The 27477-nt window shown below is 41.8% G+C and overlaps 2 protein-coding genes across 2 annotated transcripts in view; one reads left to right on the forward strand and one right to left on the reverse strand.

The window, feature by feature from the left end:
* iars1 (isoleucyl-tRNA synthetase 1) overlaps positions 1 to 21362 on the reverse strand; it is a 48866-nt gene extending 27504 nt beyond the window's left edge. Inside the window, exons 1-13 of the mRNA XM_036531362.1 lie at positions 21321 to 21362; positions 20401 to 20524; positions 18988 to 19144; positions 18717 to 18836; positions 17258 to 17340; positions 16480 to 16597; positions 16059 to 16206; positions 14142 to 14229; positions 12923 to 12983; positions 12414 to 12509; positions 10889 to 11011; positions 8572 to 8663; positions 3580 to 3678 (exon numbers count right to left, since the gene is read on the reverse strand). Of these exons, the coding sequence (XP_036387255.1) occupies positions 3580 to 3678; positions 8572 to 8663; positions 10889 to 11011; positions 12414 to 12509; positions 12923 to 12983; positions 14142 to 14229; positions 16059 to 16206; positions 16480 to 16597; positions 17258 to 17340; positions 18717 to 18836; positions 18988 to 19144; positions 20401 to 20519 (1304 nt within the window). The 5' untranslated portion in view covers positions 20520 to 20524; positions 21321 to 21362. The remainder of the gene's footprint in view (positions 1 to 3579; positions 3679 to 8571; positions 8664 to 10888; positions 11012 to 12413; positions 12510 to 12922; positions 12984 to 14141; positions 14230 to 16058; positions 16207 to 16479; positions 16598 to 17257; positions 17341 to 18716; positions 18837 to 18987; positions 19145 to 20400; positions 20525 to 21320) is intronic.
* A 1764-nt stretch (positions 21363 to 23126) lies between these two features.
* Positions 23127 to 27443, forward strand: LOC118779369 (troponin C, slow skeletal and cardiac muscles). Its single transcript, XM_036531439.1, has 6 exons — positions 23127 to 23223; positions 24977 to 25007; positions 25928 to 26074; positions 26336 to 26450; positions 26537 to 26673; positions 27220 to 27443. The coding sequence occupies exons 1-6, from the start codon at positions 23200 to 23202 to the stop codon at positions 27249 to 27251; spliced, it is 486 nt and encodes a 161-aa protein (XP_036387332.1). The 5' UTR covers positions 23127 to 23199; the 3' UTR covers positions 27252 to 27443.
* Positions 27444 to 27477: the final 34 nt, after the last annotated feature.

A 27477-nucleotide genomic window follows, 5' to 3' on the forward strand; every position in this document is an offset into this window, starting at 1 on the left:
ACCTGACAGGTGCTAATGACAGCCCGCCCACAGAGCAGGGGAGGGGAGAGGGAGACCGGAACTCACCGCGGCGGGAGAGACAGGCAACCCACCGTCTCAAACCAGATGAAGACAAACAAAGCTTCCCGGCCCGCCGTTATTAAAGGGGGTGTCTGCATCCAGACATTTTGCTTATTGTGACACCAGCATCCACTACAGAGTTTCCTCTCGCCTGTGTTGCCGAGTGTAACTAAGGAAACAAGCCTCGCGGTGATTCCGAACACCAACCTCAATAAGAGCAAACTAAAAGTAGGGATAGTAATTATTAGGTAATAGGAAATGCTTATATGTCCAGTTTTATGTGATTTTCTCTGGGTTTTTCAAATATTCCTGTCAAAGTAATTAGCATATGATCATTATTCATGATTAGGAATAACAATGTTGAAAAATAAATCCCATCATTAGCTGCATCTTTTATTTATATTTTATTTATATTTTTCTACACTTTTATATAATTTTGTTGATGCACAGCCGACTTTCACTCTGAGACACATACATAGGAGGTATGTTTATGAGACTGCATTACTTGACCACACTAGCAAAAACAAATGTAGAGCAATCAGAGACTCAGCTAAATTATATAATTATAATACTGTTATATATGTAATGCTATGTATATATCAACACTTCTGAATAACAATGCTCAGTTCCGCCAAGGACGATTTCTGCAATTAGCAATATGACAAAGACCTTCAAAAAAATGTAAGCATGTGACAGCAAACTAGAGTGCGCTACTGCTTTATTGAGCTGGCCTCTTATTTCTTGCCATTTCTTGCACTAAAAATAAACCGTTGTGCCATCTCTAATAAGTTGGACCGCAAAGGTTAAATCTCCCTCCAAGGCATCTGCCTCCTTTTTCCCTCCATTTTCCTTTTTTTGGGACACAACGCCACCTCTGGAGAATACCTCAGTATAAATCGCAGTCAGGTTCCACCAGCCGAGCAATGAGTTCATCAATTCCCATTTGTGAGAGAGGCATTTCTATTTAGGCACCCAATATATCAATTTAATGATTTTTTTCCCCTAGACTAAATGTAGAATTTAAAGTGCGCTGTCTTGTGCTAGATGTACAGGGCTATTTAACAATCCACGTGTTTCTATTATAAGGCAGACACGGAGCTAAGTGGCTCCATGGTGACGCTGGGGGTGAGGTGGGAGGGGGGCACTTTTTCATCTCTGAGACACAGGGTCAAATTAGGCTAAGGTATTGTAATTAATTGGCATCAGCCAGTCTTACTTCATGAAAATGAGGGAGCAACACAAAAGGCCTGTCAATTCTTACATGTAATAAAATCTCTCCATCTGTACTGAGGAGTGAGGTATTTCCAAGCAGAGTGGCATGCTCAAACCCTCCATAAAAACAGAACGATTCAAAATTGCACAGACTTACACAAAAAAAAAGCAATACTTTTTTTGCCCAAAAAATTTCCCCACACAACCCAGGTCCTTGATATTTAGGGCTTTTAAAGCAACACATTTTTAATTGAGAGGCAGCATGAAATTTCATAATAAAAGCATCAAAAATAAATGAGAAGGATCCCTGGGTACCCTGAGCAGCCCACCCACACGGAGCCCAAATCATGGCAAGCGCTCATCAGGATGTTCTAAAAGCAGCACTGCAGCCCACAGGATTTGATGGAACACATTAGAATAATTGCGCTTCCAGAATTTCATTAAGGGCGAGGGTGCCTGGGACTCAAGATACGGTACCAATCTCTCACATGGCAGAATTCAGTGTGGCAGCAGAATGATCTTCTTTGTGAAAACAGTTTAAATGTTACCAAAAAAAAAAAAAAAGACTGCATATGATGACGTGTGTGAGCAGGAAGGCAGGCATCCAATCAGAGAGGGTGAACAAGTTGTCAGTTACGCAGGCTGCTTGACAGACACGTACAGTGACCTCTCAGCGGTCAAGCGAATGTTGGTGTTGCTCTTATATGGTTTTCTCAAATATTATTCCTAAAAGGTAACTTTAGCGCCTAGGCTACGATAGACTAACTTGGATGAATCTTCACCTCTAAGTAAAAGAAATATCTTGACTTTTCTATGAAGTATTAAAGTAGTTTTAATATTTTCATATTTCAACAAAAAAGGTTCCATCTGGCCGGTTATGCTGTTGTGCACACATTTTGATGAACTATATTTCTTTTCAAATTCAAAATGTGTCCCTTGTTAGAAAAACTAAACCACTACGCTTTGATAACAATACAAGGAAGAACACAGTACTTAAACATTACATTTACTAAAAGCAATTCCTCAAGTGAGGCTTCATTTGAAAGTAAAGACTTGTTGATCTATGTTGTGCATTTAAAGTCAGTGATATAGACCTATCAAAAAGGGCTTTGATTAGTTTAAATCTGTTAAACAGCACATACCCACACAACAAACAAGGCTTATGATACTTCACTCCCATAGTGCCATGTAGCAGAGGGGAGAAGCAATTAACAAAAACTGCTGCAACCATATCCAATCACAGCATGAGTGAGTGAAAGACAGCCTGATTGCTGGTTTTATGTAGTGTACGCGTTCACAAGTACTTAACATGGAAATGAAAGCACCATTTGCTGTGTACATTGCATGCTCATGTTCATATTAGTAAGAAAATACAAGAACAGTAGAATATTTGGTTGTGTAGCGATATCTTTAAATTAGAAACCCCCCCCCCCCCCGCCGCCACACACACACACACACACACACACACACACACACATACAGCTCAGGACTCACATTACAGCTACTAGCCCCAACCCCCCCCCCTCCCTCTACCTGCAGGTGATTCATCTCCAGGTGACAGTCGCATTACCACTGACTGCTTCACTCCAGAGACATGGGAATACACGGACACTATGAAACACCTGCAGTGCTATATCAACCCAAATGTACCAGTGCACAAATAAATCACGACACCTCATTAGCTGTGTGAGCAACCAAAAGCACCAAGCACATAAGCTCAAAATTAACCTAGGCCTCCGTTTAAGGACCCGCTTTAACTGAACGTACACACTTCCTCGCATTTATTGATCCCAGATCCTCCAGTGCTGCAAAAAATATGCAACATACCCTTTTATCATTCTGAGATATGCATATATGAAGAAATCCAAAGAATGACACCTCTTGTTAATCTCTAAGATCAAACATTTTAAGCACGAGGAAAAAAGGGGACTTTGGTATTTGGTATTGGTGCAGAATGCGCTAAATAAAAGGTGTGCATACTCATTTCATATTGATATGAAGGTCTCCTGAGAGCTGTTATGTCCACAGATCCTCCATCTTGTCTTGGCTGTGTAGCAGAGGTAGAGCCCGCCTTTCACATGTGATGTGGATATAGCCCCTGTGTCTGAACGCATGTGTGTGTGTGTGTGCGCACGCATGTGTGTGTGTGGTTCATGCACAGATGGGGAAAGGTACAGTTAATATGTGTGTGTCACAAGACCCTTGCTTCAGTCAGTTTTAATATCACACATTCTATCAAATTTCATTTGAAAGGCCACAGTGTGGGTTACTATTACAAAAGCGTAGAAGACCAAAGCCAAGCCTCACCAGTAGCATTTGCCATTGTTGTCCAGCAGTTTGTCCACCATGTGCTCCACTCTAACAAACCAGCTGGGTACAGCCTTGTAGATGAGAGGGGTGTCCGACCTATTTAAAGGAGGAAAAAACAAATACAACATTTGTAGTTCCCTGCCAAAATCACAGGGAAAGACCACACTGTTAAAAAAATCATATATACAAAGCAGATACTCATCTCATGATCAAAGGTACTCATCTTGTGATCAAAGGTATCAAAGGCATTGTTGTGATTGTTTTGAATAGTTATATTACAGTGAAGGCTTTCCTATGGTGATGGCATTGCATGTATTAAAAACTGCATTAATTAATCTTATGTAAACTGGGTCTAAAATTCTATAAAGTCTTGAGGACATCTGGGGTGCTTGTTTCCCTGTAATAAATGACCGTTTATTGTGTTTTGGGAAAGCAATCTCACTGAAATTCTCTTTTATGAGAACTTCACAAAATAAATCATTCTTCTCCTGGCAGAACATTGTTCTAAGCATGGCTGGCAAGCTCAGCCTTCTTATTTAATTCCATAAACACATTCTTTCCCAATTACAAAGGAAAACCTTTTAACAACAGGATGGCATTTAAAAATAAAAGGGGCTTTCTTTGGTGACGGGTGTGAGGCTCTAACACACCCCAAATGGGTAGAGCAACCATGTGCTGTTGTGATCTGCCATAAACCAATAAGAATTTGCTATCCACAGCACAACACTGTGATTGGTTAAAAGCAGTGCACCTTTGATAACCCCCCATTAGCTCCACCCAGTGGGAGTTAGAGGGGTAGGTGAAGCCTAACTTTACTCACTTCACTCATCACTAGATTTCTTATTAGCAAACAGGATGTTATCGATGTACAGTGGACCAGCTGATAATTCCAGTTTTACACCAAATGCCTAATGACACAGGTACCACACAGGTCAGCCTAAGGGAGGTCCAGAGTATTGTTTGTGCACAGAATGCTGATATAGCAAATACATAAGCACCCTGCAGCTTGAATGAAGTTTTGTGAGTCACAGCTAGCTAGCTAGCTATTCAGGATGTATACATGTTCTCCAAATTGGATTCAGCAACTAAAATAATTCTGATTTTACAATGGCAAATGCCAATGTGCTAAAAAGAATAAAAAAAGTCATAGTAAGAGACATATAAATGTGCTATGAAATAATCCCATCCAACTAAATCTTTACAATGTTGTAACGTGTGACTATTTAAAAAAACATAGCTGGAGACCAAGGAATGCAGTGGACAGCGTTTCCTTATCTCACATCCAACTGACATAACAAGGTCACACACCCGGGTACTACAGGGTAAGAGCAATATCGCCTGTTCTGGAAAATGGCACAGGGTGATAGTATAATCAGTCAACAAATGAAATTCATATTACATTACTGTCATTTAGCAGACACTCTTATTCAGAGCAAAATACATACAGTAGTTACAATTTTATAATTTATACAGCTGTATATTTACTGAGGTGATTGAGGGTTAAGTACCTTGCCCAAAGGTAAAACAGCAGTGCCCTAGTGGGGAATTGAACCAGCAACCTTTTGGTTATGAGCCTGGCTCCCTACCACTACGCCACTTAAGACTTAAGACACCACAATTATAGCTTGCTAGTTCACCTAGCCTGCTCCACTAATCATGGACACAAGCTTTCTTATCCAGGGTTCCTACTCAGGTTAGATTTACTCTTTTCACAGCTATTTTCACAATGCCTTTTTAAGAGCAGATGTGAGAATTTTAATGATTTTTATTTATGACTGCAACAGTCACATTCCTGTTAAACTGGGCTACCTTGCAGATGGAGCTGCAGGGGGATAAACTTTGTGAGAACTGTTACTTTCAAAACATTTTCCAGCAGCACAGACACACACCTTTGGGTGCTCTTGGCAGGTGAACACCAGCCTGATGACCTTTGGTAGGATACTACCATCTAGCCCATTTATTAGCAATATAACCACACTGAGACTGTTAGGTACTAAACGACAATAAATAACATCAACATAGCAGGTTAGCAAGACATTTCACAAGCTTTAAATTGAAATAAACTTTTACTTTTTAATCACTTTCTAATTTTCCGTGCCAAGATACTGTGAAGAATCATGGGAAGCCTGCAAGGTAATTTCCTCACAACTGTATTGTCAGCATTCCGAGGAACTGAAGCACTTTTGCCCTAACCAAGAGGAAACGTGGCCTGGAACACATTACCAAGCTTCCTCTTACAGTCTTGCGAAGGAATGTCAATATTTAAACTCTCCATCTAGCTGGTGTCATTTCTGAAGCTACTCTGGCACTGCAGCATCACCACAGTGGAGACAGGTTTTACTATAAGCTGTGAGAGCTTTGACCAAACTGAACAGACTATTTAAAGACTACAGAAAAATGCCAACAACAGAAGGGAACAGAGGGAGTAATTTATAGATAACCACTCCAGACTTCAGTGCAATAAAAAAAAACAAGCTATGGACTTAGCTCAATGACATTACAAAACCTATCTAAACCATACACACTTGTCCCCAAAATGTCCTGAATCAAAAAAAAAAACATTTCTGAAGAATTTATGTATTTCAGAGGCCAAATGCTGGGAGTTGTTATGGGCTTTGGCTTCTTGAATATTGACCGAATACTACAAGCTGTTAATGCTCCAATGAGTCCTCACAGACTAACTTCAATCATATGTGGGATTCTTTCCTGGATAATTCCTACTGGTTTTGTAAAATAACCACAACAGTACACAATGCCACCCAATGAAAACATTTCCACTGGCAGCTGTAAATAAAACTGTACATTATAGAGATTTTTCACATCATAAAATAACTTCACACCAGCTGTCTTTTTCTATGAGGGCAAACAGCTGTACTTCCATCCACTGAATCATAGTAACAACCCAAATAGTCAAACCAATTCAATTCAAGCTTGTGGAGAAAGGAGAAAGATATTTCATGTCCCAGTTGCTGTTATTAAAAACCTGAACAACAGAAAAAGGGGAAAATACTGGCTGCAAACCTTTCCTAAAGAGGGTGTTGACCAGTGTGCCATATCTATATAACTGCTGTTTTGGCATTCATAATGCAGTAAGAGAACTTAGGTTTTCTAAAGAGTGGAAACTGAATTATGAAATATAAATACTAATTAAACATACTGTGGCCTATATTATGACCAAAACCAGCCAATTACAAGTAAGGAAATGTTCATGACTTGGCGGCATCACAGGGATTTATTTTTTTCCCTTTTAAGCCGTATAAGGATTTTCAGTGAAACTTCAAACCTTCCTTATGTTTTCATATTTTCAGCTCTAAAGGTTGTCAAGATACCAGAGACACTGGGTGCAAAAGGACAACAAACATTTTAAAATGCTCTCAGTGATAATAACAAATAAGTGGAAGATGAAATACAAGTTAATACAAAATAAATTAATGAAGCCAACTTAAATTGTCTTTCTTCCAGAAAGCTGTAACAAGACACAAAGTTACAAACTGACAAGTGTAATATAAACACTCACACAGTGCAAATTAGAGGGAAATTAGTTATCAACAAATCAAACCAAAGGAAGATTTACTAAATGCCTGCTTCAACAAGCTAGGCAAACATTATGTGAAATAAATAAAATGCATAACACCGAAGGGCGAAACTTGAAGAGAAAACTTCAGTTTCCATGGGGTAGCTCGCTAGCCAAAATGGTTAACTGTATATAGTTTAGGACACTTAGAGAACGGAGTGAATTTCTGAGGTACTCAGAAAGCCTCATACCTTGTTAAATTTTTCAAGTGCTTTCACAACTAGTTCAACTGTGGTATAACAACTTCTGTGCAACACTGCCTCTACTTTCTCAAGGGGGAGTGACTATCTTTTATACATCTTCTGCATATATACATTTACCACATATAAAAGAACACTGAAGAGTTAGAGACACAGTTGATCATGCTTCCACAGAATAACACTCAAGCAACTAATCTGACCACTGAGCTCTTCCATTCCCTTTCTCAGAAATGAAACTGATCATGGTTTGATTTCTCAGTAAGAAAACTTGAGAATGGCAGGTGCGGAAATGGGGAGGGGTTACATAAGAGTTTCCAACTATCTATCAATATGTTTATGTGCAGTCATCATTATTCCATCTTCAATACCTGTTGTCATATACAGAAAATTACCAAATGTCCAATCAGTTTAAGCCTGTCTCATTCCAGCAATATGAAATGCAGGTTCATCAAAATAAAGGTTGTTTCCTGAAGCCAATGTATCCACCTGAACACATTTAAAAGAGTGCAACAATGACCAGACACCTGGACAGATGTTCAACAAGATATTATCTGGAACCAGTCAGACTCAAGGTTCAAATTAAGCCAACCACATCATCTATTTCTATAGTAAGACATAGGAAAAAATGTCTAACCCTATAATTCAGTTATTTCACCAACTCACTGGCAAACAACCAAACTACAAATTCCAAAGTTCTTTTCAAAGGCTTACAGAAGCAATAAAATTAGAATGTGAGAGAGCTGGAAAGACAGATGGAGCCTAAAACTTAATCAATCCACATTAGCCAAGGTATCATCAAGCCAGGTTCAGGAAACCTTTCAACTGCAGGTCCCAGCGTCGCACTGTGCTTATGAGACAACCACCTGACCTTTCAGACACCGATCTGCCGATTGGGCAGATTGCTGAGCCAGCACAGGAGGTATTGACGCGATATGCTAATTTTGACAGGGATGAATAAAGTCCTTCTGTCAGCTTCTCTTGATTCCCTCCTCACTGATTTAATGCAGCAAGCACTTTTCCTGAGGTCAGGAGGAGCTGGCTCCTGAGAAGCTCACAGACCTCACTGTGAAATCTGACACGTCAGGCGCATGACAGAGGTCAAGAACCCACCCCCCCACCCCACCGAAACACAGGACTCAGGAGAGGGGAAAGACAGGACACCTGAGGCACCGCTGGGAGCCACGCTCTACTCAAATCTGCTGCAGAAGCACTCACCTCCAACAGAAAGGGTAGCTGTGCTTGAAAGTGCTGGTGTTGACCAGGCGGCCCCTCTCCTTCAACAACTTGATAATGTTCTTGTCTGCATCCTACAATGGATAGAGAAAAAAAAAAACAATGGTGGCACAAGCTTCAGCTATTTGTCTAACACCCAAAACATGACCACAACACTAAGATCACCACAGAAGTATATTTTTCTCATCCAGATTTCATTGGGTGTAGGGCATTCATTCAAAACATATTAAAACAAGTGCCACTAATTGAACAGCACCATATGTTGACTAACAGTGTCATGTCAAAAGGTGGTTTAAGAAACACATTTAACAGCTAGTAATTTACCAGGAGCTGCCATTTACATATGACCTGATTTGACATCAATCATTCAGATGGCAATTTCAATTTATACTCAAATGGTATCGTACACAGGGTGTACCACAAAGTTCATCACCCTTACCAGTGAACTGAGCAATTCATTACCATGAGGCCTTTTAGACTGTCAAAAATACCTTTGAAGTAAAATTCTACCCAATAATAAGATAACTTGAAATCTCAGAGGACGACAAAAAGGGGTTTCACTCAAACTCCGATGTCAAACCTTATTTTTCACCCCCTACTTGAGGCATTTGCTTCCAGAAATGCAAATGCAAAAAAAATGGAGAAAATGATGCCGTGAAAGCAAGACCACAACACTTCAGAAATGTTACAATGGTGTAACATTGGGGAGATTGGGTGAAAATATTACTTTGAATTAATATGCATTCAGGCAAGTATATCTACATTTACTCCACCAGCTTGTGTCACATTTTAGTTGACTTTGATTTTTCTGTGCATAATATCCATTTCATTCGGCTTGTGGCATTTCTTTTGAAATCACCCTTCCAAAGTCAGATAAATTCACTAATGGAAACATGTCCACTGTGTCCTTGCAGTGGAGACCTGAATTGGCTTCCTGTCTCATACATAATTGATTTTATAAACCTTTTCGTAACCTATAAAGCCATACATGGCATAGCGCCCTCTTCTCCTTCGTTTCTGTTAACCCCCTACACACCACCGCATCCTGTCCTATCCCTGGGTTTCCTTCTTGGAACTGTCCCCAAAACCTCACCTGAAAACAGGTCATACGTTTTTCAGTGAACTGGCTCCGTTTTGTAGAACTCATTACTCAAGCCCATCCGAGAGTTGACTCAAATCACAAGTTCAAGTGCGAGCTCAAGACTCGTGTCCTTGGGATGCCATTTTAACTCCGATTCTGTGAAGTGCCTGGCAGTCACCTCACAATGTTGCTGTTCCAGAAGTCCATTACATCAGTGAAACCACCACAAAGGGAGACTTTTAATCAATATGAGCAGCAATTTAACAGGAGTAAAGAGGGAAGTGAAATTTTACTTGAAAAAATGCATTAATATTCCCTTGTAAAACATTGAATTACTCATTTTACACCCTGAACAGAGATCATTTAAAGACTGCACTGGACTGGATACAAGGTCACCTCTGACATGGTCTGTACAGCATTGTGCAAATGTATTCTTTTTACAGAACTGCAATAAGCTGTCTGTGGACATTCAAAGGAACTGTTCAAACTGTTCAGTATTTTACCTTACAATTAATCCTGTAATATGCACATCCAACAAGATCTTCAAAGTTATTTGTAAATTTCCATTAGAGAATCATTATACATCTGACTTGCAGCACCACAAATCTGGTTCAAGCATGAATTACATGTGCGTGTATTACTAGCAATATAAGGGATATTCTAGAAACAATTGGTTCAACTGCAGTAAAAGCCGCAGCAAAGATGGACACACAGGTAGCATTTCACAACACGGACTTAAAAGTTGTTTACAGACTAGACAGCTCCTTTAGAGTGGAAATCAAGGAAACACACCCCCCCCTCCATAAAACTGGTCAGTGTTATACTGGCTGCAGCCTGATCAGGATTTTGGCACTGCTGCGAACACCCTGCTGTCGAGCACTGATGTAAACGAGAGCGGGCACCGTGGACGTCTCCCAGCTCGCAGGCTGAGCGCCGCCTCAGCGTTCTCCCCCGTCAGTGTACCTTACCGAGAGGCACCTCTCTGGGGATAGGAGTTGTGTTTCAGGCATCTTGTTTCAGCTTCCCCCGGCGGAAGGGCTGACACGAGCTGTCTGCTGAGTCACAAACTCTCGGAAGTTCCCCTCCCTGATTTTACGCTCCATGCGGCACCCGCAGGTGCTCGGCTCGTGTCAGCTCGGGGAAATGGAAATGGATGAACCGGGGGGAGGTGAGGGAGAAGTGTCCGGGAAAAAAAGGGGCTGCTGCATGAACACAAACCTTGACATACTGTCCCACGAAGTCAGTGACCTCTGGCGTGAAGCATCCAGAAGCATCTACTGGGCAGATGGGGGCTGAGTCCTTCTGAATGATGTCATAATCCATGCAGACCCTGTAATCGTCCTGCGGGGGACAAGACAGAGGGCTCATAATACAGATTCAGCGGTTTTCCACTGACAGCAGCTGTCCTAACAGGCCCATTGCTTGTGTCAGCCTATTCGAAACATGGAGACAACTGTCACCAACCCCGCAAAGACGAGTCTGATAAGAGCAATGTAACATTTTAAAAAGGGCCAGGGACGAACATGTGACCAAGTTCTTTCTTCGCTCATCTTGTTAACATGCATGACACACTGCAGTAAGCTTCTTCCGTTGATGATGAAGTCTTTTTACATTGTCGTTTCATAACATGACATTCAGAACAACTATTCATCTTGTATGCTCAAACAAAGTGTCATTATTGTCAAGAAACACTGTGATGACTGCATATTGATAACAAACATTAGTCACTGGCATTTTATGCATCATCAACCAGTATCACATTAAAAAAAAGGCTTCTGAACATGATTATTCAATATTTAATAACATGGTGCCTTACTCCCAGTGTGCGCCCAGGCATTAGCGGATTACATCCGATGACTTCAGTTTCCCTTTTTGCACGGGTAGCTCATTAATACAGTGGCACAGGGAAGAAAACAGAATTCTGCTGCTGTACCAGGCCAAGAGAATGAAACAGAAACACAGCGGCCTTCCAGAATTTCCAGGGCTGACCCACGCAAAGTCAATAATGCAAGAGTCCTCTCCACCGGCCCTTTCTGGTCCCACTAAACCTGTACGCCACACTCATTACGGGCTGCTCCAGTTCAGACACGGACAATTGGTGATGGCTGACACTCACTGTAACACGCAATTACTGCAGCTCCTACCAAAACGCGTACCTCCCCTCCACTCTCTCTACCAGCTCCCCAGAGCCTTAAGACACACAGCAAGGGGTGTGCTGTCACACTGGCTCCTTCGGCAGATGCGTAAGTGGAGATAATTCCGTTTGTGGGGGCAGATACATTTCTCCTTATGAAGCAGCGGTGGCAGATTTTAACAGGCAGCACCCAGAGACATTAATCTGTAAAGGCAATCAGGGCCTTTCTCCACAGCAGGCCCACTCGCCCACACAAACCCAATTCTCTCCGCTGCTGATCCCCCCCCCCACTTTCCGTCCCTGGTGCTGGGAGCCCGGAGAGCCACACGGCCAATTTGCTCACCAGGACAGAACATGTGAAGAAAGCGCCCCTGAGAGGGCTGCACCCCTCCGCTGCAAGGGCCAGTAGGGGGTGCTGTCCTGCCCTTATGAGGGGGTAATGTGATCCACGATGGCCCTCCCCACACGGCACCGATTTCACCCAAACCCACATGAGGAAGGCACACAGCGCATGAGCAAATGACACAGTTGTTTTCTGTCCCAAACATTTTTTTTCATAATAAATAAAACAAAGACCCCTAAGTGCAGGCTGAGGTGAGGAGTACTCACAGCTCCAAAGTAAGGGGCCTGGTGGACAACCCCCGTGCCCTCCTCCTCCCGAACGTAGTTATCCACCACCACAGTGAAGGCGCCGTTGTCCTTGCTCTAAGAAAACAGGTTCGAAGAAGACCATCAGCATGGACAGCTAATAAACTTCCCCCAAAACAGGTAAGAAGCTGTTAGGTTAATAGGGTTGAGGGGAGCAGTGAGAAACTTTGTGAATGTTAGTATACTGGAGTTTACATTTTAAAAGAAATGTTTAAAAAAAAACAAATGAATGATCTGGATTGTACTAGGGACATAATGGTCATTTTCAATTATTTATTGCTACCTCACGGTACTTGTCATATTAATTCATAGCTGCAACTAGAGTGCAAGCTGGCTAGTGTTAGCTTGCCACCTGAAAATCTCACTGGCATCTCCCATCAGCCCCTTCGGGAGATGCTGCGTAATCCTGCCTCGCACTAAACCAGCTTGGTTTTCTGGGGAGTCTTCCAGAGCCAGTGCTCTTTGCTCACCTTGATGAAGTAGTCAAAGAGAGGTTTGTATTTCTTCCCCTTCAGCATCTTGCCAGGGAATCTGCAAAACAAAATTAAACATGCTCAAAAGGCCGCTAGCTCTGCCAGCTACTGCGCCATAATTAAAATCTGTCTGTTTAACTAGCCTCTGATTTCCTCCCGTGACTTGCAGGCCTGAGCAGTGGCTCTGATGGGGGGGGGGGGGGGGGGGGGGGTGGAAACCCATTACACTTGTTGCCCGCGTATCACTTGCTTGTCCCAAACCACTGAGCTGCATAATAGCGTCTGTCTCTGCCTCGTCCCTGCCTCATATTTCCTGACTGCAGTACATGGTTTCTAATTCCCCTTTCTATTAGATGCAGTCCAACACCTGGAGCCTGTGAAGTTATGCTGCATTGCAACAAAGGTGAACTGTTTGGCACAGACCATGCCACCAAGCATAAAGGTAACATTTCAACAAAAAAAATACCAGAACACTTGACTTAAAGTTCAGGACTGCGAAACACGAAAATGAAATCACAGAAATCACTGGGAGGGGGGAGGGTTGGGGGTTAGGGGTGCAAGTCCAAATCAGATTTACTGTCCGACCTTTGCAGTCTAGTGTAGCATTTTAGCACCTTAACTTTACACCTCACCAAGGAGACATGGCTCTCTTCTGTACAGATGTTAAACATATTTTACTTTGATAATATGTCATGTAAATTATGAAATGTTTTGCACTGCGCTTGCATCAGCAACACAAATGAAACTCCCTTGCAGGTAAAGTAACAGACTTTCCAACTGTTACACTTCCTTTCTCAATAGCACAGTGCAGCAAACTTTTTCTAATCTTTCAGAAACTCGAATTGAAGTAAGCGATGAGGGTAAAAAAAAAAAAAATACACACACACACACACACACACAAAATGAAACTCCTAAGCATACTAACTGCTGCTCACACCGCCAAAACGCGCAAGCCCTGAGGAACAGCAATCAGAACCAGGGAGATACTAATCAATAAGCAGGCCAGGGCCACATCCAGCTTTAATCCCTCCAATACTTCTCACAGTGTCAAACCACTTATCTCGCCCAAACAGAGCAAAAAGCTTTACTTCTCTTTTAAAAGTGAGAAGTTGGGGAGGATGCACAGACAAATGAAACAATGCGCAAACAGCACCGGTGATGAATACGGCTAATGCTGCCCATTAACAATGTGCCAGGGCGAGGACTCCACACTCACTTATCCACAACTGTGTACTCGTCCTCGGATTTGAAGAGTGCCCCTAGCCGCGCCTCCATCATGACGTAGACCTTCTTGGTGGCGTTATCTGAAAGGTGGGAGCGAAAGGACAGAATCAGGGCAACTGCAGAGAGATTTCAAGACAAGACTCATCACTGGAGGAGAGCAGGTAAAAATTAGGTAGACCAAAGAGCACCATCTGCTCAAAACCCGGAGGTTTACAACGGCGCTGTGTCTGAACAATGGGCGGCTTGCCACCCTCTGAAATGAGCCCCATTAGTTATCCCGGGCAGTCCAATCTTTCAGCTGGCCAGCCTCTTAGAGCCAATCATAAAGCATTCTTTTTGGTAAACACAGGTAAAACCAGACTGTTTGCCCACAGAGACACAAGAATACTGAGGTAATCTACTGATGTGTTTTGCATGTTACAGTGCAGTGCTGTATACAAGAATAAGGTATACACACGTTCACTGCAGTACTCACTGCAACCACTTTAATGCTCAATTATCTAAACAATTTAATACAGGAGAGCTTCCTTTTTTTGGGGGTGGAGGGGGGAGGGCAGCATTGACTTAAAGGGACCAGCAAAATAACAGCCCACAATCAGCTGTGAATAATAGGGCCCAAACAGCCATGAGAGTGAGTGGCCATCAATAAATGATGGCCCTTCCCCTCTGTGGGGAGATAAATGATTGTGCTGCTCAGACTGGCTGCTGGGCAGACCGGTCTCCGATAGCATCGACACGGAGAGCAGGTAGGCCGGCACACAACGCATTGGTATTCTGCGCTGCTCTCCCATGCAGCACAGCACAGCCTGTTCCCGGCGCTCACGGTGTAACAGTGCCCCCCGCTGGCTGTTCTGGACCACTGCGCGGTAGTCAGAAACTAGGTCAACCATTTACCACAAGCACCCTCACAGGGATCCAAAGCAGACAAAAAAAAATCTCCCCGTGACTTTGGATGACTATTTTTACATTAACAAGGAATCCTGCTACCATTTTACCACACCCCCACAAATTTTAATGTGCCCTGCTTTGGAGTTTGGTTCCCTCCGTTTCGGCCGAGAGAGAAGTATCACTTTTAGCCAGTGAAGCGCCATGAAGAGTCAAATAAATGTTCGGCCATTGTAACACAGTCGATATTCAAGGTGAATCTCAGAGTATCATCAAGGACAATCCTTATCTTTATGGTAACATTCCTCTCAGTAACAGCAACTAACAATGGCCACATCATCATCTCCAACATGTGATCATTAGCTGTGTCCCAAAACACATGCCAGCATGAGGTATACTGACAATAGTAAATCTTTTATTACATATTAATATGCATACAAGTACAACGGATGGATCAATTGTGTCACATCTGTGTCACAATTCTACAGTAATGAACTCTACTGTAATGACCTATCTATCCCAGACCGGCTAGCTACAGTATTTTGCCAGTGTAATATATACCATCAAATGGCCAGTGAATTTGTGCGAAATACCAGTTGAAAACAAATCTGGTATTTAATATATACTATTTATTGCAAAATGATTGTTCGCTACCTAACTGCTTGTATACTGGCTCTTCAATATTAACCCATTTTGATCTCTACTAGTAAGCTCTACTGCCTGCATTCTGCAATGAATTCTGGGAGAGTGAATATGAAATATTTCCTGAATAACGTGCTGCCACTGAATGCAAGTGCATGCAAGTACAGCATGATATATCAGCATTTTCATGCATACTACACTCTGTACTATCATGACAGCCAAGCATACTTACTAAGTGACCTACACGGTGCACAATTTGGGACAAAGCCATGGTTTTACACGGGTTTGCAACATGTAACTTGCTTGGCCATCTTTTGAAATTAAACCGTTTTACTTCGGTGGAGACAACCAAAGGGCAAGCTCTGAGAAGGGTGGTGCTGACCTTTGACTTTGACATACTGGAACTCGGGGTTTACACACAGAGCAAGGTTACTAGGCAGGGTCCATGGGGTGGTGGTCCAGGCGATCAGACACACACTCTCATCCTCTTCCAGGGGGAAGTTGACAATGACAGACGGGTCTTGAACATCCTATGGGAAGAACAGTAGCGCTCGTTAACATTTTACTAATATTTTAATCTTCAGCACGCACCAGTTCAGCCTTTCAGATCACAGCTAGAATAATTTCCATGATGTGGAAAAGAAGAATGGAGAACTAAGATCCAGCATAAACCTGTTTAAGCTAAATATTATCTTTACAGTACAGTCTGACAAAAGATAAGCTTGGGGCGATTAAGTGACACAGTTAGTGCTGTCTTAATTAAAAGATTTTTATTTTGTTTTTCTGACTAAGGATTGGATTACCTTATAGTTTTGGTGGGACTCGAAGTTGGACAGTGGGGTGTTGCAAGCAGTAGAAAAAGGCATGACCTTCACCCCTCGGTAGACCAGGCCTTTGTCATACAGCTGCTTAAAGACCCACCTGTGAGAGAACAGACCCTGTAATCTATGCACACTCAGCAACACACAAGCACATGCACATGCACATGCACATACTATTGAAGGAGTTGATTGTTTTCGTTTCACAGGGGAAGTGTACATATTTACAAGACTTGAAACTAGCAAATACAGGGGAATAACTCACACACCATCTCTTACACACACACACACACACACATACACACTTATCTTTCAGACAATAAATACCATGTTCACCAACATTATGCTCATATAAAATGCTCATATTGGCTGTACGGTGACGCTATCCAAGACTTTCGTTTTTCAGATCAAGCAAAGCTACTATGGTCAATAAAATAGAGGGAAACTACAATGCAGTGCTACACTGCTGTTTATTTCCAAAGTTGCATTCAAGAGAAACAAGGAAATAATGACTGCAATGCAACAGGTACCCAATGACTAAACCTGTCGTTCCCTGGTTAGGCAAGATCTGTGACATTGTATAGCCATGTTGCCAAAACCGGTTAATTATGCCTCTACACCAAGTCATGTAGGCATCCATTCCCACCAGCGGGTTTCCCAAAGTGTCAAGGGATAATGAGGGAAGGCTGAGCATGAAACACCTTACAACATTAAATAAAACCATTCTGGTGTCCCAAGTTGGTCTCCAAAAGCAAGAACTTACCACACACTTTCCATGAAAGTGGGGTACAGAGTCTTGTAGTCGTTCTTAAAATCAATCCAGCGTCCCATTCTGGTCACAGACACCTGGCGTACAGGGGGGAAAGTTAATTGAGCCTCTATATGCAATCACTCTTACAGCAAACTAGAAATGTTTCTTACGACTATAGTATACAGTGCATTATTACTGCCTGCTTATATCTGTCTCCTACATGATAATGCTTACACAGAGTCATCCTGAAGACAGTTATCCACTGAGTACAAAAAACACCACACTGCTCATTCAAACCTGTCTGAAGTAATGATATTCCTACTAACTGAAAATATTAGCACATATCACCTTCTCAAAATAAGGGATAAAACAGTATTATTTCCTTCCCAACAAAGACAAAGTGTGTGCACACATAATTAGGGACACCTATGTATTTCTTCCCATTTCAGGTGGTAGAAAACATACAATTTGTATGTACAGTACTGTATACTGTATTGTATCATACTTTATCACTATTACAATCACAATGCAGTGACTATGTCACCAGATAGAAATTACAATAATTTGTTCCTCTTCACAACGCATGTCACTGTGTTAGAAGTCATGGAAAAAGAAGCAGACTTGAATAATTTCTATTTCAGCTGCAGTAAAAGACTATCAGTGCATGTTAAATATCTTAATCATGCTTGATAATTTTTCCTTTCAGAATGGGAAGAATTGCACGATGCAATGTGCGGAACTAGCGTGACGGACTGTCAGAACACTCACAAATGTTATTTGCCAACATTCCATACTATTTCCTGTTGGCACACCATTGTCTGCCATAGCCTCGCCTCCTGTCAGTGAGACATGCTGAAGTCATGCCTGCTGTGGCACTTGCCTCTCCAGAATTGCAACCATTTCATCTGGGTTCTGCAACATGCATTTCCCCAGCTTTTTCAAGACATATTTGCGACTCAAGTGCGGAGTAGCACTGAGGAGAAGGCCCTGCCAAACCAAAGGTTGCTGGCTAGAATCCCAGATGGACACTGCTGTTACACCCCTGGGCAAGACACTTAATCTGAGTTGCATCAGTGAGTCTCCAGCTATATGAACCAAATGTTGATACTCATTCACTCTGGCGAAGGGTGTCAGCAAAGCAAATGCTAACAAAGTACGCTAACATCCCTTTCCACCTTCCTCAGGGAGCCTGTAGAACACAATGTACACAATGTGCTCTCCTTCCTCATGCCTTTCTAGTTTCCCGTTTACTAAATGCTTCCAAGCATAATTTTCCTTTCCAGTGCACAAACTGGCGTTGTTAACGGGTGCTGGGTGCTCATAGTGAAGTACAGCAAAATGTACAAAACAACACACGATACACCAAGCGGCCATTTTGGAACCAGGGCACAAAGTGTGGAAAGGATGAGGAAGATGACCTGCCGCTGACATCACTGACAGAGGTTTCCACGGGTCACAGACAGGCTCTTACCTCCCATTCGGTGGAGTACCTCATCACAATTTTCCGGCACTGCTTGTTGTACTCTGCAATTCCCATCTTGGCAACATCCTCGGGCCCTTTAATGTCGAGTGTTTTATCGATCTCGTACTCCTACAAAAACAAATCCAGAATGTAGGGATCGAGAACCTTTTTTTTTGTTTTTGTTTTACCAGCACAATATTAACATTAACTTTACGCCCAACCCCGAAAAAGAGCAATTATAAATGAATACTGAAAATAAAAATGTTGGAGGTTAAGTTACCACAGGCAAGCCGTGACAATCCCATCCAAATCTCCTGTCCACATGAAACCCACTCTGGTGAGCAAACCGAGTGACGATATCCTTGATGGTGCCTGCCAAAATGTGGCCATAATGGGGAAGACCAGTGGCAAAGGGAGGCCCATCATAGAAGGTGTATCTGTGAAGAGGGTAAGAGCAGTCAAGCCTGTGCAGTTAAGACCACTACAAGGCCCGAATATCTGTGCCAGTTCCCCTGATCTTATCTTGAGATGCACTGTGTGCTCTGTATGCAAAGTCGTGCAAAGTGTCACATAATGTCACAGTGACGCCACATTATATACAGAGTTTCATCTGTGTTATTAAAACAAAAACCTCCACACAACATGTTAGGCTCTGTTCATCACCTAATTAAGATTTTTGACCACAGTAGTAATGTGATCAGGAGAGAGACAGTTTTGCTCTACCCTCTTCATTAGCTCTTTATAATGACTTTTAAAAGCCATTAACAATCTACAGCATTACCCCTCGATGCACAATTGCAAATGCCTTATCCTGCTGTAACAAGCCCTACAAGAACAGGCCACATGCAGGCCCATGTCGTTTAATGTTCATTAATATCTATATGCAATATCATGACTCATTGATAAGTACAAGGTTTTTACAGGAAAGGAAAACCCAGACAAAGCCATCATTATGAAAGGTGGCTTTAACATAACCTGATGAGCTGGTGTTAATGGAGCCTGAGGGACCTGGAGGGGATTCCGTTAAACCACAACTTCACCAAAGCATCTCTGTACAGGTGTGGCAGCATGCAAATTCCTTCTAACTAGTTAATGCCCAATGATAAAAATAACTTCATCTGCCAAGGACTGAATTTCAGGACCAGGTGCCAAGTCAAGTCAGTGCCATGTGCTTATGAGTTGGCACTTATGTTTTAAAGGTCCTGGTGGATAGCAATAATGCAATACAGCTATGTTTATTTGTAAACCACAAAGAAACTGAAACCAAAATGGGATCTGCCATTTTAAGTGACCTCGGCACTAACACGGTCCCATGCAAAATAAATATTTCCATAATGCAAGTTAACCCCCTCGAGCTCTGGTATGCTTTTGACGGATTAGAGTTACGCAAATATTTTTCTGACCTGACTGGACAGAGTTCTGATTTTTAGTTATTTAACAAAAATCTGCCATATGGCAACCCTCCAGGACAAGGAAACAACTATTAAATCCAGAAAAAAAATTCCCTTAGCAAATAACAAAATAGATTAAAAACATTTCAATCAGCTGCACTCTGACTCAGGTTTAAAAGGATGTACACAGTACAACACTTCATTGGTACAAACCATAAAGTCAAGATACCTAGAATGGCAAAATGTGGATTATGTACAACAAAATGTACTTTTAGTTTATAATTGTACAGCATCATCCTCACCTTGGCCTGTTCTTGGACTGCTTCAGACACTCCTGAAAGCAGTCCTTTTCATTCCAGAACTGAAGGATACGCTCCTCCTCGGTGGGAAAGTGGATGAATTCAGGGACTGGTTCCACCATGGTGTCTAGAAAGGTGTAATGTTAACATTTCTAAATAAATTACTGCTTATACATCAGCATTTGTTCAAGTGTTGGCTTGCTTTCTAACCGAGAGTGCGTTTGTAAGCAAAACTTGCTTAATTGGAACGCTCGAAATGACTTTTTGGGAGACTTGCTTGACAGTGGACAGTACCCTTGGACTTCAAGCTGACATTCAACACCATGTCTGAAAGGCTAGCTTTTAACAATGGCATTAAGTATTTGGGCTGGTGACTGTGAATATTGCTGGTCTCCTAGTTAGGTGACGTTAGGTAACAAGCCACAAAAACTGGATGAGACCAAAAGACGGAGTAACAAGTTTGCTATACTAGTTACATGCAGCGACACAATAGCCACGCAGCGCAGCGAACCTGCGGTCAAGATGTTAAACTTAGCTAACGTGTGAATCATGAGCTAGCCAGTTGGCTATTCAACCGGCTAAATGAAACATCTTTCAAAGCATTACATAATCAAAAACAGCTAGGCAGTTACTGAATGTTCATATATTAGTCAGTTAGCTATACATTTAATCGTAGTTTTCCTATTTCAATTCAAAAGCTTTCGCGAGCTTTAAAAAGTCACAAAACTGACGTATTGACAAGTGGCTGGTTAGCTAACGACAGACTAGCAGCGCAAGGAAATCTCGGTATCTAACAAGGTAGGAATGCAGGCTAACTACGAGATATACCAGCTTCAAGAAACGTGAATTGTACTTCGCTGCAAGCCAGATGAGGATTTTGAAAATGCCATTTTACAAGCCCTAAGGAGACAGTGAGCACTCACATGTTCCTCGGCCGGTCTACCGGGCTCCTATGATGTTGAAATGATGCAACTAGTAGAAAGCGTGAGCGGAAGCGGAAATAGGCGTCCGAGACCTACTACCACCAAGATTGTGAATATGAAAAAAGATATATCACTCCTATTCAAAGCCGAATGAAGAGCTTGTAGGACTTTACGGCATCACAGGCGATGTAGTGTCCTAGGTAGCGTATGGAGCTTGTTATTCAAGCAGTGTGTTTCAAAGCATGAAGAACTGCAAATTATAACAACTTGAAAACCATATTAGGACATCGCCTGTATTGCTTAAGCCTGAAATCATACCCACCATCTTTGTTTGTAAATGAACGATTAAAAAGAAATTGTCTGTATGAGTCTCTGTATGAGTTCACTAGATGGTGCTGTTTCGACGTACAAAGTGCTAATATATTTAGATTTGTAGCTTATTTATTTATCTATCTATCTATCTATCTATCTATCTATGTGTTTATGGTGTAAAACCGTATGTGATTGTCCTGGATTCAGGAGTAACTGATGTAAAGGGTGTATATGTATATTTCTAATGGCATTAAATTGATCATAAAGACACTTGTCAAATATATAAAGGGTTTATGGCTCCTGGTTACCATTTCAACATTACATTGCATTATCGTCATTTAGTAGACACTTTTATCCAGAGAGACTTGCACAGGTTACAGTCTACAAAGTGGTTAGTTTACTACAAAGCAAGTGAAAAGCGAGATAAAAAAAAATGGATTACTTACATAAATATTACATACCTTTGACATACCTTGCATACCTAAATGACTTTTAACTGACATCATTTTATATTTTATTTGGATTTTTGCACCTTAAAAATTGCATAGGATCACAAATACTTTAACCCTCCAGAAAAATCTGGAGGTTCTATAACCTAATGAAATGTACCATACAGGGTTAACCACCTTCAGAGTTTTTGTATTTTTGTACATCTCATTTCAGGTGTTCTGTTTTGTTTTCTTGTTATTAGGGTGAGGGAGAAGGAGTCTAAGTCAATAAATTAGCCCATATAAATTACACCTTTCCTAGCAAATTTATATAGGGTCTTTGTGATTATACTGCAGTATATTTTACATATTGTGTTGTGTATTTTGTAATATAGTGCAATGGTTCAATAGAACTGATACTGTGACATCTTGGAGGGTGCTGATCTGGTGGCCAGGTCAATGCTGTCCACGTTAAATAAGTTCAACATCTTCAACATTTTAAGTTATTTAAGTTACTTACGTTACTTTTATGGTTTGTATTTGAACACACCCAAACCTGTGTTAGGTGTCTGGTACAGAACCAAAAAAAGTGTTGCCTTGATTAGCAACCCTCTCACTAACACACCAGGGATTTCACTTGCCTCTCCTCACATGAATAAGCGGCATCTCATTTTAACGTATTCTGCACTGGGAGGAAATTAAAAGTATAGCCCAAAAACAATAATTTCAATGAGAGAAAATTAAGAGTAGGGTAGGCCTGCGTGCTGTAAGCTGGCTTTAAATGTTGCCCTGACTCTCCACTGCGAACATTCATGCCTGTCCCTTTCAGCTGTGATACACACGCTGGAATGTTGAGTGTCTCCAGCCCATCCAGGCACGATTAGGGGCGAGGGCCGGGAATGGCTCTCCCTCCACTTCATTCCACTCCAAAGTATTCCCAACAAGAGTCACCGCATTCTTATCTGAGCCGGGCGATTGTGATTGATCCGTGGCACTGGGCAGTGTGGGGAGGCTGGGAGGGACCAGCCCGTGCCAGGATCCCTCTATAAAACCCCAGCCGGGAGCACACTGCCCTGTTCCGCTGCGTGCCTCTCCCCTGTGCGTCCCACGACTGGGGGGTCACCTCACAGACTCCAACTATGGATGACATTTACAAAGCAGCGGTAAGTCCCGACGCCGCTGTGATGTGAGTGACTCTGTGCGTAAATGTGTGAACTTAACAACACCCTTTTCGCCAGGTGCTATTATATGAATAGGAATAACAGTGTGGATTTCATCTGTAATGAAAATGGGTGGATGAAATTGAAATGATTAGGTGTTTTAAGACTTTTACTGAGATTCTTGGAGTTCAATGAAAAAATTCCAACTACTGTGGGTAATTGGCTTTGGGGAACTGTAAATGCATGCTTCTTGCGTAACATATACATGACAGAAATTATAAAAGGGTAGATGAATACAACTACCTCAGCAGTAGAATAGAGAGTGTGGCATCAATACTACAATTTGTGGGGCAATGAGTATAGAGTGCTAGTTTTTGACCATTCATACTGTAGTACAACTTGTAATGCTATAGTGATCTATGACTAAGAAATGTGCCTAATAGTTTATCATGGTTTATAATAAAAATAGATTAACAGGAGCCACAGATTAACAGTTATTCTCCCTCACAGAAGATCGTGTTATAACAACGGGGCACTGTAACTGCCGAACGTAGTGAAGCTCACTACAAAGTCTGGCCAAGCCACAGTGAGCAAGTCCGAACGTCAGTGAAATTACCTTTATGGTCTGTGCAGTAGACTGACACGCAATGCCATGGAAAATTCCTGCTGAAGCAGAATAATCTTATTGGCCATGGAGTCTGATGAGTGAAGAGCCTGTTAAGTGTGTAGTGGCCTTAAAAATTTATCAGAGGTGGGAGAACTCACTGACGTTGTCCTGGCCATGATGGGACCGCGGTCCACGGCGCGACTTCACCCCCTGACTACAAATGGAGTGATCTCCTCCAGTGGCTAATTTTGGCAAACCCCCTCAGACACTCCTGCCCGTGTTCTGCGTGGTGCCAGGGAAAGAGGCTCTGGTTTAGATGAAAACCTCCAGGCTGGATTCCAGCGCTATCTGTCAGAGTTACAGGGACCTGATTACATTCATCTCCCTGTCACTGCCTGCTGCTGCATCTGTCTCGCTCTGCATCAGAGCTAAAACAAACAGACAAAGAAAAACATACAGCCTGGAATCTCTGACAAGATGCTGGGATGGGCATTGCTTTTTTTTTTTTTACTCCTCCAACATTGCTGGAGCTTGTGTTTAATCGGTGCAAGACCCCCAGACAATAACTCTTACATAAGCAGCTGTCTCTCTCGCTCATTCCTGCCAGCTTTTCCCAGATTACTGTCCCATTGTTGAACCAGATCCATAGCTTCGCTTATTTAAAGTGCTGCATATTGTGTCCTTTATCTGTGGTTTATTAGCCTCCTGGACTTTATTTTTAACTCATGTCAATCACTGGATCAGGCTTCCTCTATGTAATGTGGCTTTCCTAAAGCGCTCAGATTCCACCATACTGTCCCATGACTCATTGTGAAGCACTTCCAAGAATGTTGAGTCCATAAATTACCATTCCTTAAATAAATATTCATTAATATTTATGCCGTGTATATTTGGACGGGGGAAACAATTTATACTCTGAATTTTGCTGTTTTTTTTCTACACGGAATATTATTTACGTGATGATGGTGATGACAATAACAGTGACAGTAAGAGTATTATTTACAATAATTATGGTGATTTGTGGGGTCTTGTAGAGAACACATAGGGGCAAAATCAATGTGAAAAGTATCTATTTTCAACTTAGACTTGTGGCATTTACACATTTACAATGTGATACATATGTCATATTTTTTATGTACTCCTCCACAGGTCGAGCAGCTCACAGAAGAACAGAAAAATGGTATGTGTAATACCTCCTTTTTAGCCATCAGTAAACTGTCCATGTATTTGAAGTGAAACTAGACACTGTGGGGCACTGCTATGTTATGCTAGCAGACATTCCACCATAGCATTGAACAAGCAGACACGGGTCATGGGTCCCGCCAGGGGAAAAGAACAATGTTCCTTCATCTATTAGCCCTTAAGTGGATAACTGTGGCTCCAGGGTATGTCTGAAGAGCAATGGAAGATCTGACCCCCAACCCCAACCCCCCCCCGACACACACACACTCACACACACACACACACACACAAAGTGCTCATATTACACAGCCTACTTGGCTGACTGGAGCCTGAAACGGTAAACAATCAAAGCTGGCCACACCCACCTCCCCAACAATTCCAGAACATTCTCTAGGAGCCCCAGCTGTTCTAGAAATTTCTCCAGACTACTTAGATGTTCTCCAGAGAAGAAGAAAAAGTAGCCTATGCTCTACCAACCAGGATCCTAAGTGACATATCAATAAACTACTCACATGTCCATTACCAGTCAAATGTTTGGAAACACCTACTCACGGAAGGGTTTTTCTTTCTTTTTTTATTATTTTCCATATTTCAGAATGTTAGTAAAGACACAAAAACTATGAAATAACACAAATGGAATTATGCAGTGACCCAAACAAGTTAAACAAACCAGAATTATCTTAGATTCTTCCAAGTTGCCAAAAATATTTTTTAAACATGTTTTTTTTTCCTTTTGGAAAGAAATTCATACATAGGCATTAAAATCACTATTTGTATACTATTTATATTCGTCTGAGAAACAAATTTCAAGCATTTAAGCATAAGTCTTTAGATAAAAGTCTTTAGCTCAAAAAAGTCAAAAAAAAAAAAAAAAAATGTCTGCGGTTTCCAACCGTTGTCCGCCCATCTGTGCCACAGAGTTTCGGGCTGCGTTTGACATCTTCGTGCAGGACGCTGAGGATGGCTGCATCAGCACGAAGGAGCTGGGGAAGGTGATGAGGATGCTGGGACAGAACCCCACTCCCGAGGAGCTGCAGGAGATGATCGACGAGGTGGATGAGGATGGTAAGGACACCACCCATGAAGCCAACATGCTTTTGTGTGTGTTGCCAGGATCCACCTGTAATTTATGTCATGGAGGTATATGGTTTACCAAAGGTCTACTTTCCATACATTTGTAAGTAGGTGTAAAAATTGACAATATGGTGTTTTTGTACTGAGAGAGTCTATCTAGAAAGCCATCTAGTGTGTCATTTCACACAGAATAACATAAATACACTGTTCTGAGGAGAATTCACTGTGATTTTGTGGATATTTGTTTCCCAGGGAGTGGCACAGTGGACTTTGATGAGTTCTTAGTCATGATGGTGCGATGTATGAAAGACGACAGCAAAGGGAAGTCTGAGGAGGAACTGGCAGAGCTCTTCAGAATGTTCGATAAGTAAGCCACACCTGAGAGTGGAAAGTAAAAAGGAAACGCACAGGTCCCAGTACAGTTAAACACAGCAGTTTAATGTGTTACTCCAGGAACGCAGACGGCTACATCGATCTCGAGGAACTGAAGATGATGCTGGATTCCACTGGAGAAGCCATCACTGAGGATGACATAGAAGAACTCATGAAGGACGGAGACAAAAACAATGATGGAAAGATTGATTATGATGGTAAGGCACATGCCTTGAACCTCAGGCCAGACGTGTTCATCCCTCAGAAACAAGGCATCCCCATGTCCCACATCACTACACACTGCAGACAGACTGTGAGACACTCACATCTCAGCAAAGTCTGAAAGACAGGAGTGAGGAGATAGAAGTGATTAGGTAGGCAGCCTTACAGTTCACAGACACATGAAGGGAACTGAGGACTTTTATGTCACCTTCCACTCAGCAATGCTAGCAGCATGTGCTGAAATTAAAGGTGAGAAAAACAACGCATTAGCAATCAATAAGGGGACAAGGGTGGGACAGGTGGGATAATTAACTGTGCATTTGATGTAATATATACATATTTTATTGCTTGGAAAGAAAATCTCACATAAACTGACATTGAAAACCTCAAAATGAACTAAACTGAAAACCAAAGACACCCATAGTAAGGAATGCAAACAGATCTTTATTTTATCACTTGTAGATAGAAGGTATTTCAAATGGTTATGTTCCCATAATCACTGTATCCAGCTGACCAGATCCATCTTTTTTCTCTTGTCACAGAGTTCTTGGAGTTCATGAAAGGAGTTGAATAAATGTGACATGAAGACAAAAATCATATTCCCCGCAAAGTTCAACATGTGGTGTGATTTTTGTATTTTGCCTTTATTTGGTTGTCTGGACTGGCACAGAGTGACAGGACTAAATTTCAAGGCCATCACTGGCTATCAACAGAGCCATGCAGCAAAATTGAACACTCCTTCCAAACTGATCCCAAGATAGATAGTGACTTTTTTATTTACTTTCTTGTCAATGTTTTAT

This window comes from Megalops cyprinoides, chromosome 6 (genome assembly GCF_013368585.1).
Source record: "Megalops cyprinoides isolate fMegCyp1 chromosome 6, fMegCyp1.pri, whole genome shotgun sequence".
In the NCBI taxonomy this organism is placed as follows: Eukaryota; Metazoa; Chordata; class Actinopteri; order Elopiformes; family Megalopidae; genus Megalops; species Megalops cyprinoides.

Coding starts and splice junctions, on each gene's coding strand:
- LOC118779369 (XM_036531439.1), top strand. CDS start 23,200: ATGGATGACATTTACAAAGCAGCG. Junction 23,224..24,976: donor ATGACATTTACAAAGCAGCG/GTAAGTCCCGAC, acceptor ACTCCTCCACAG/GTCGAGCAGCTCACAGAAGA. Junction 26,075..26,335: donor CGACGAGGTGGATGAGGATG/GTAAGGACACCA, acceptor TTTGTTTCCCAG/GGAGTGGCACAGTGGACTTT.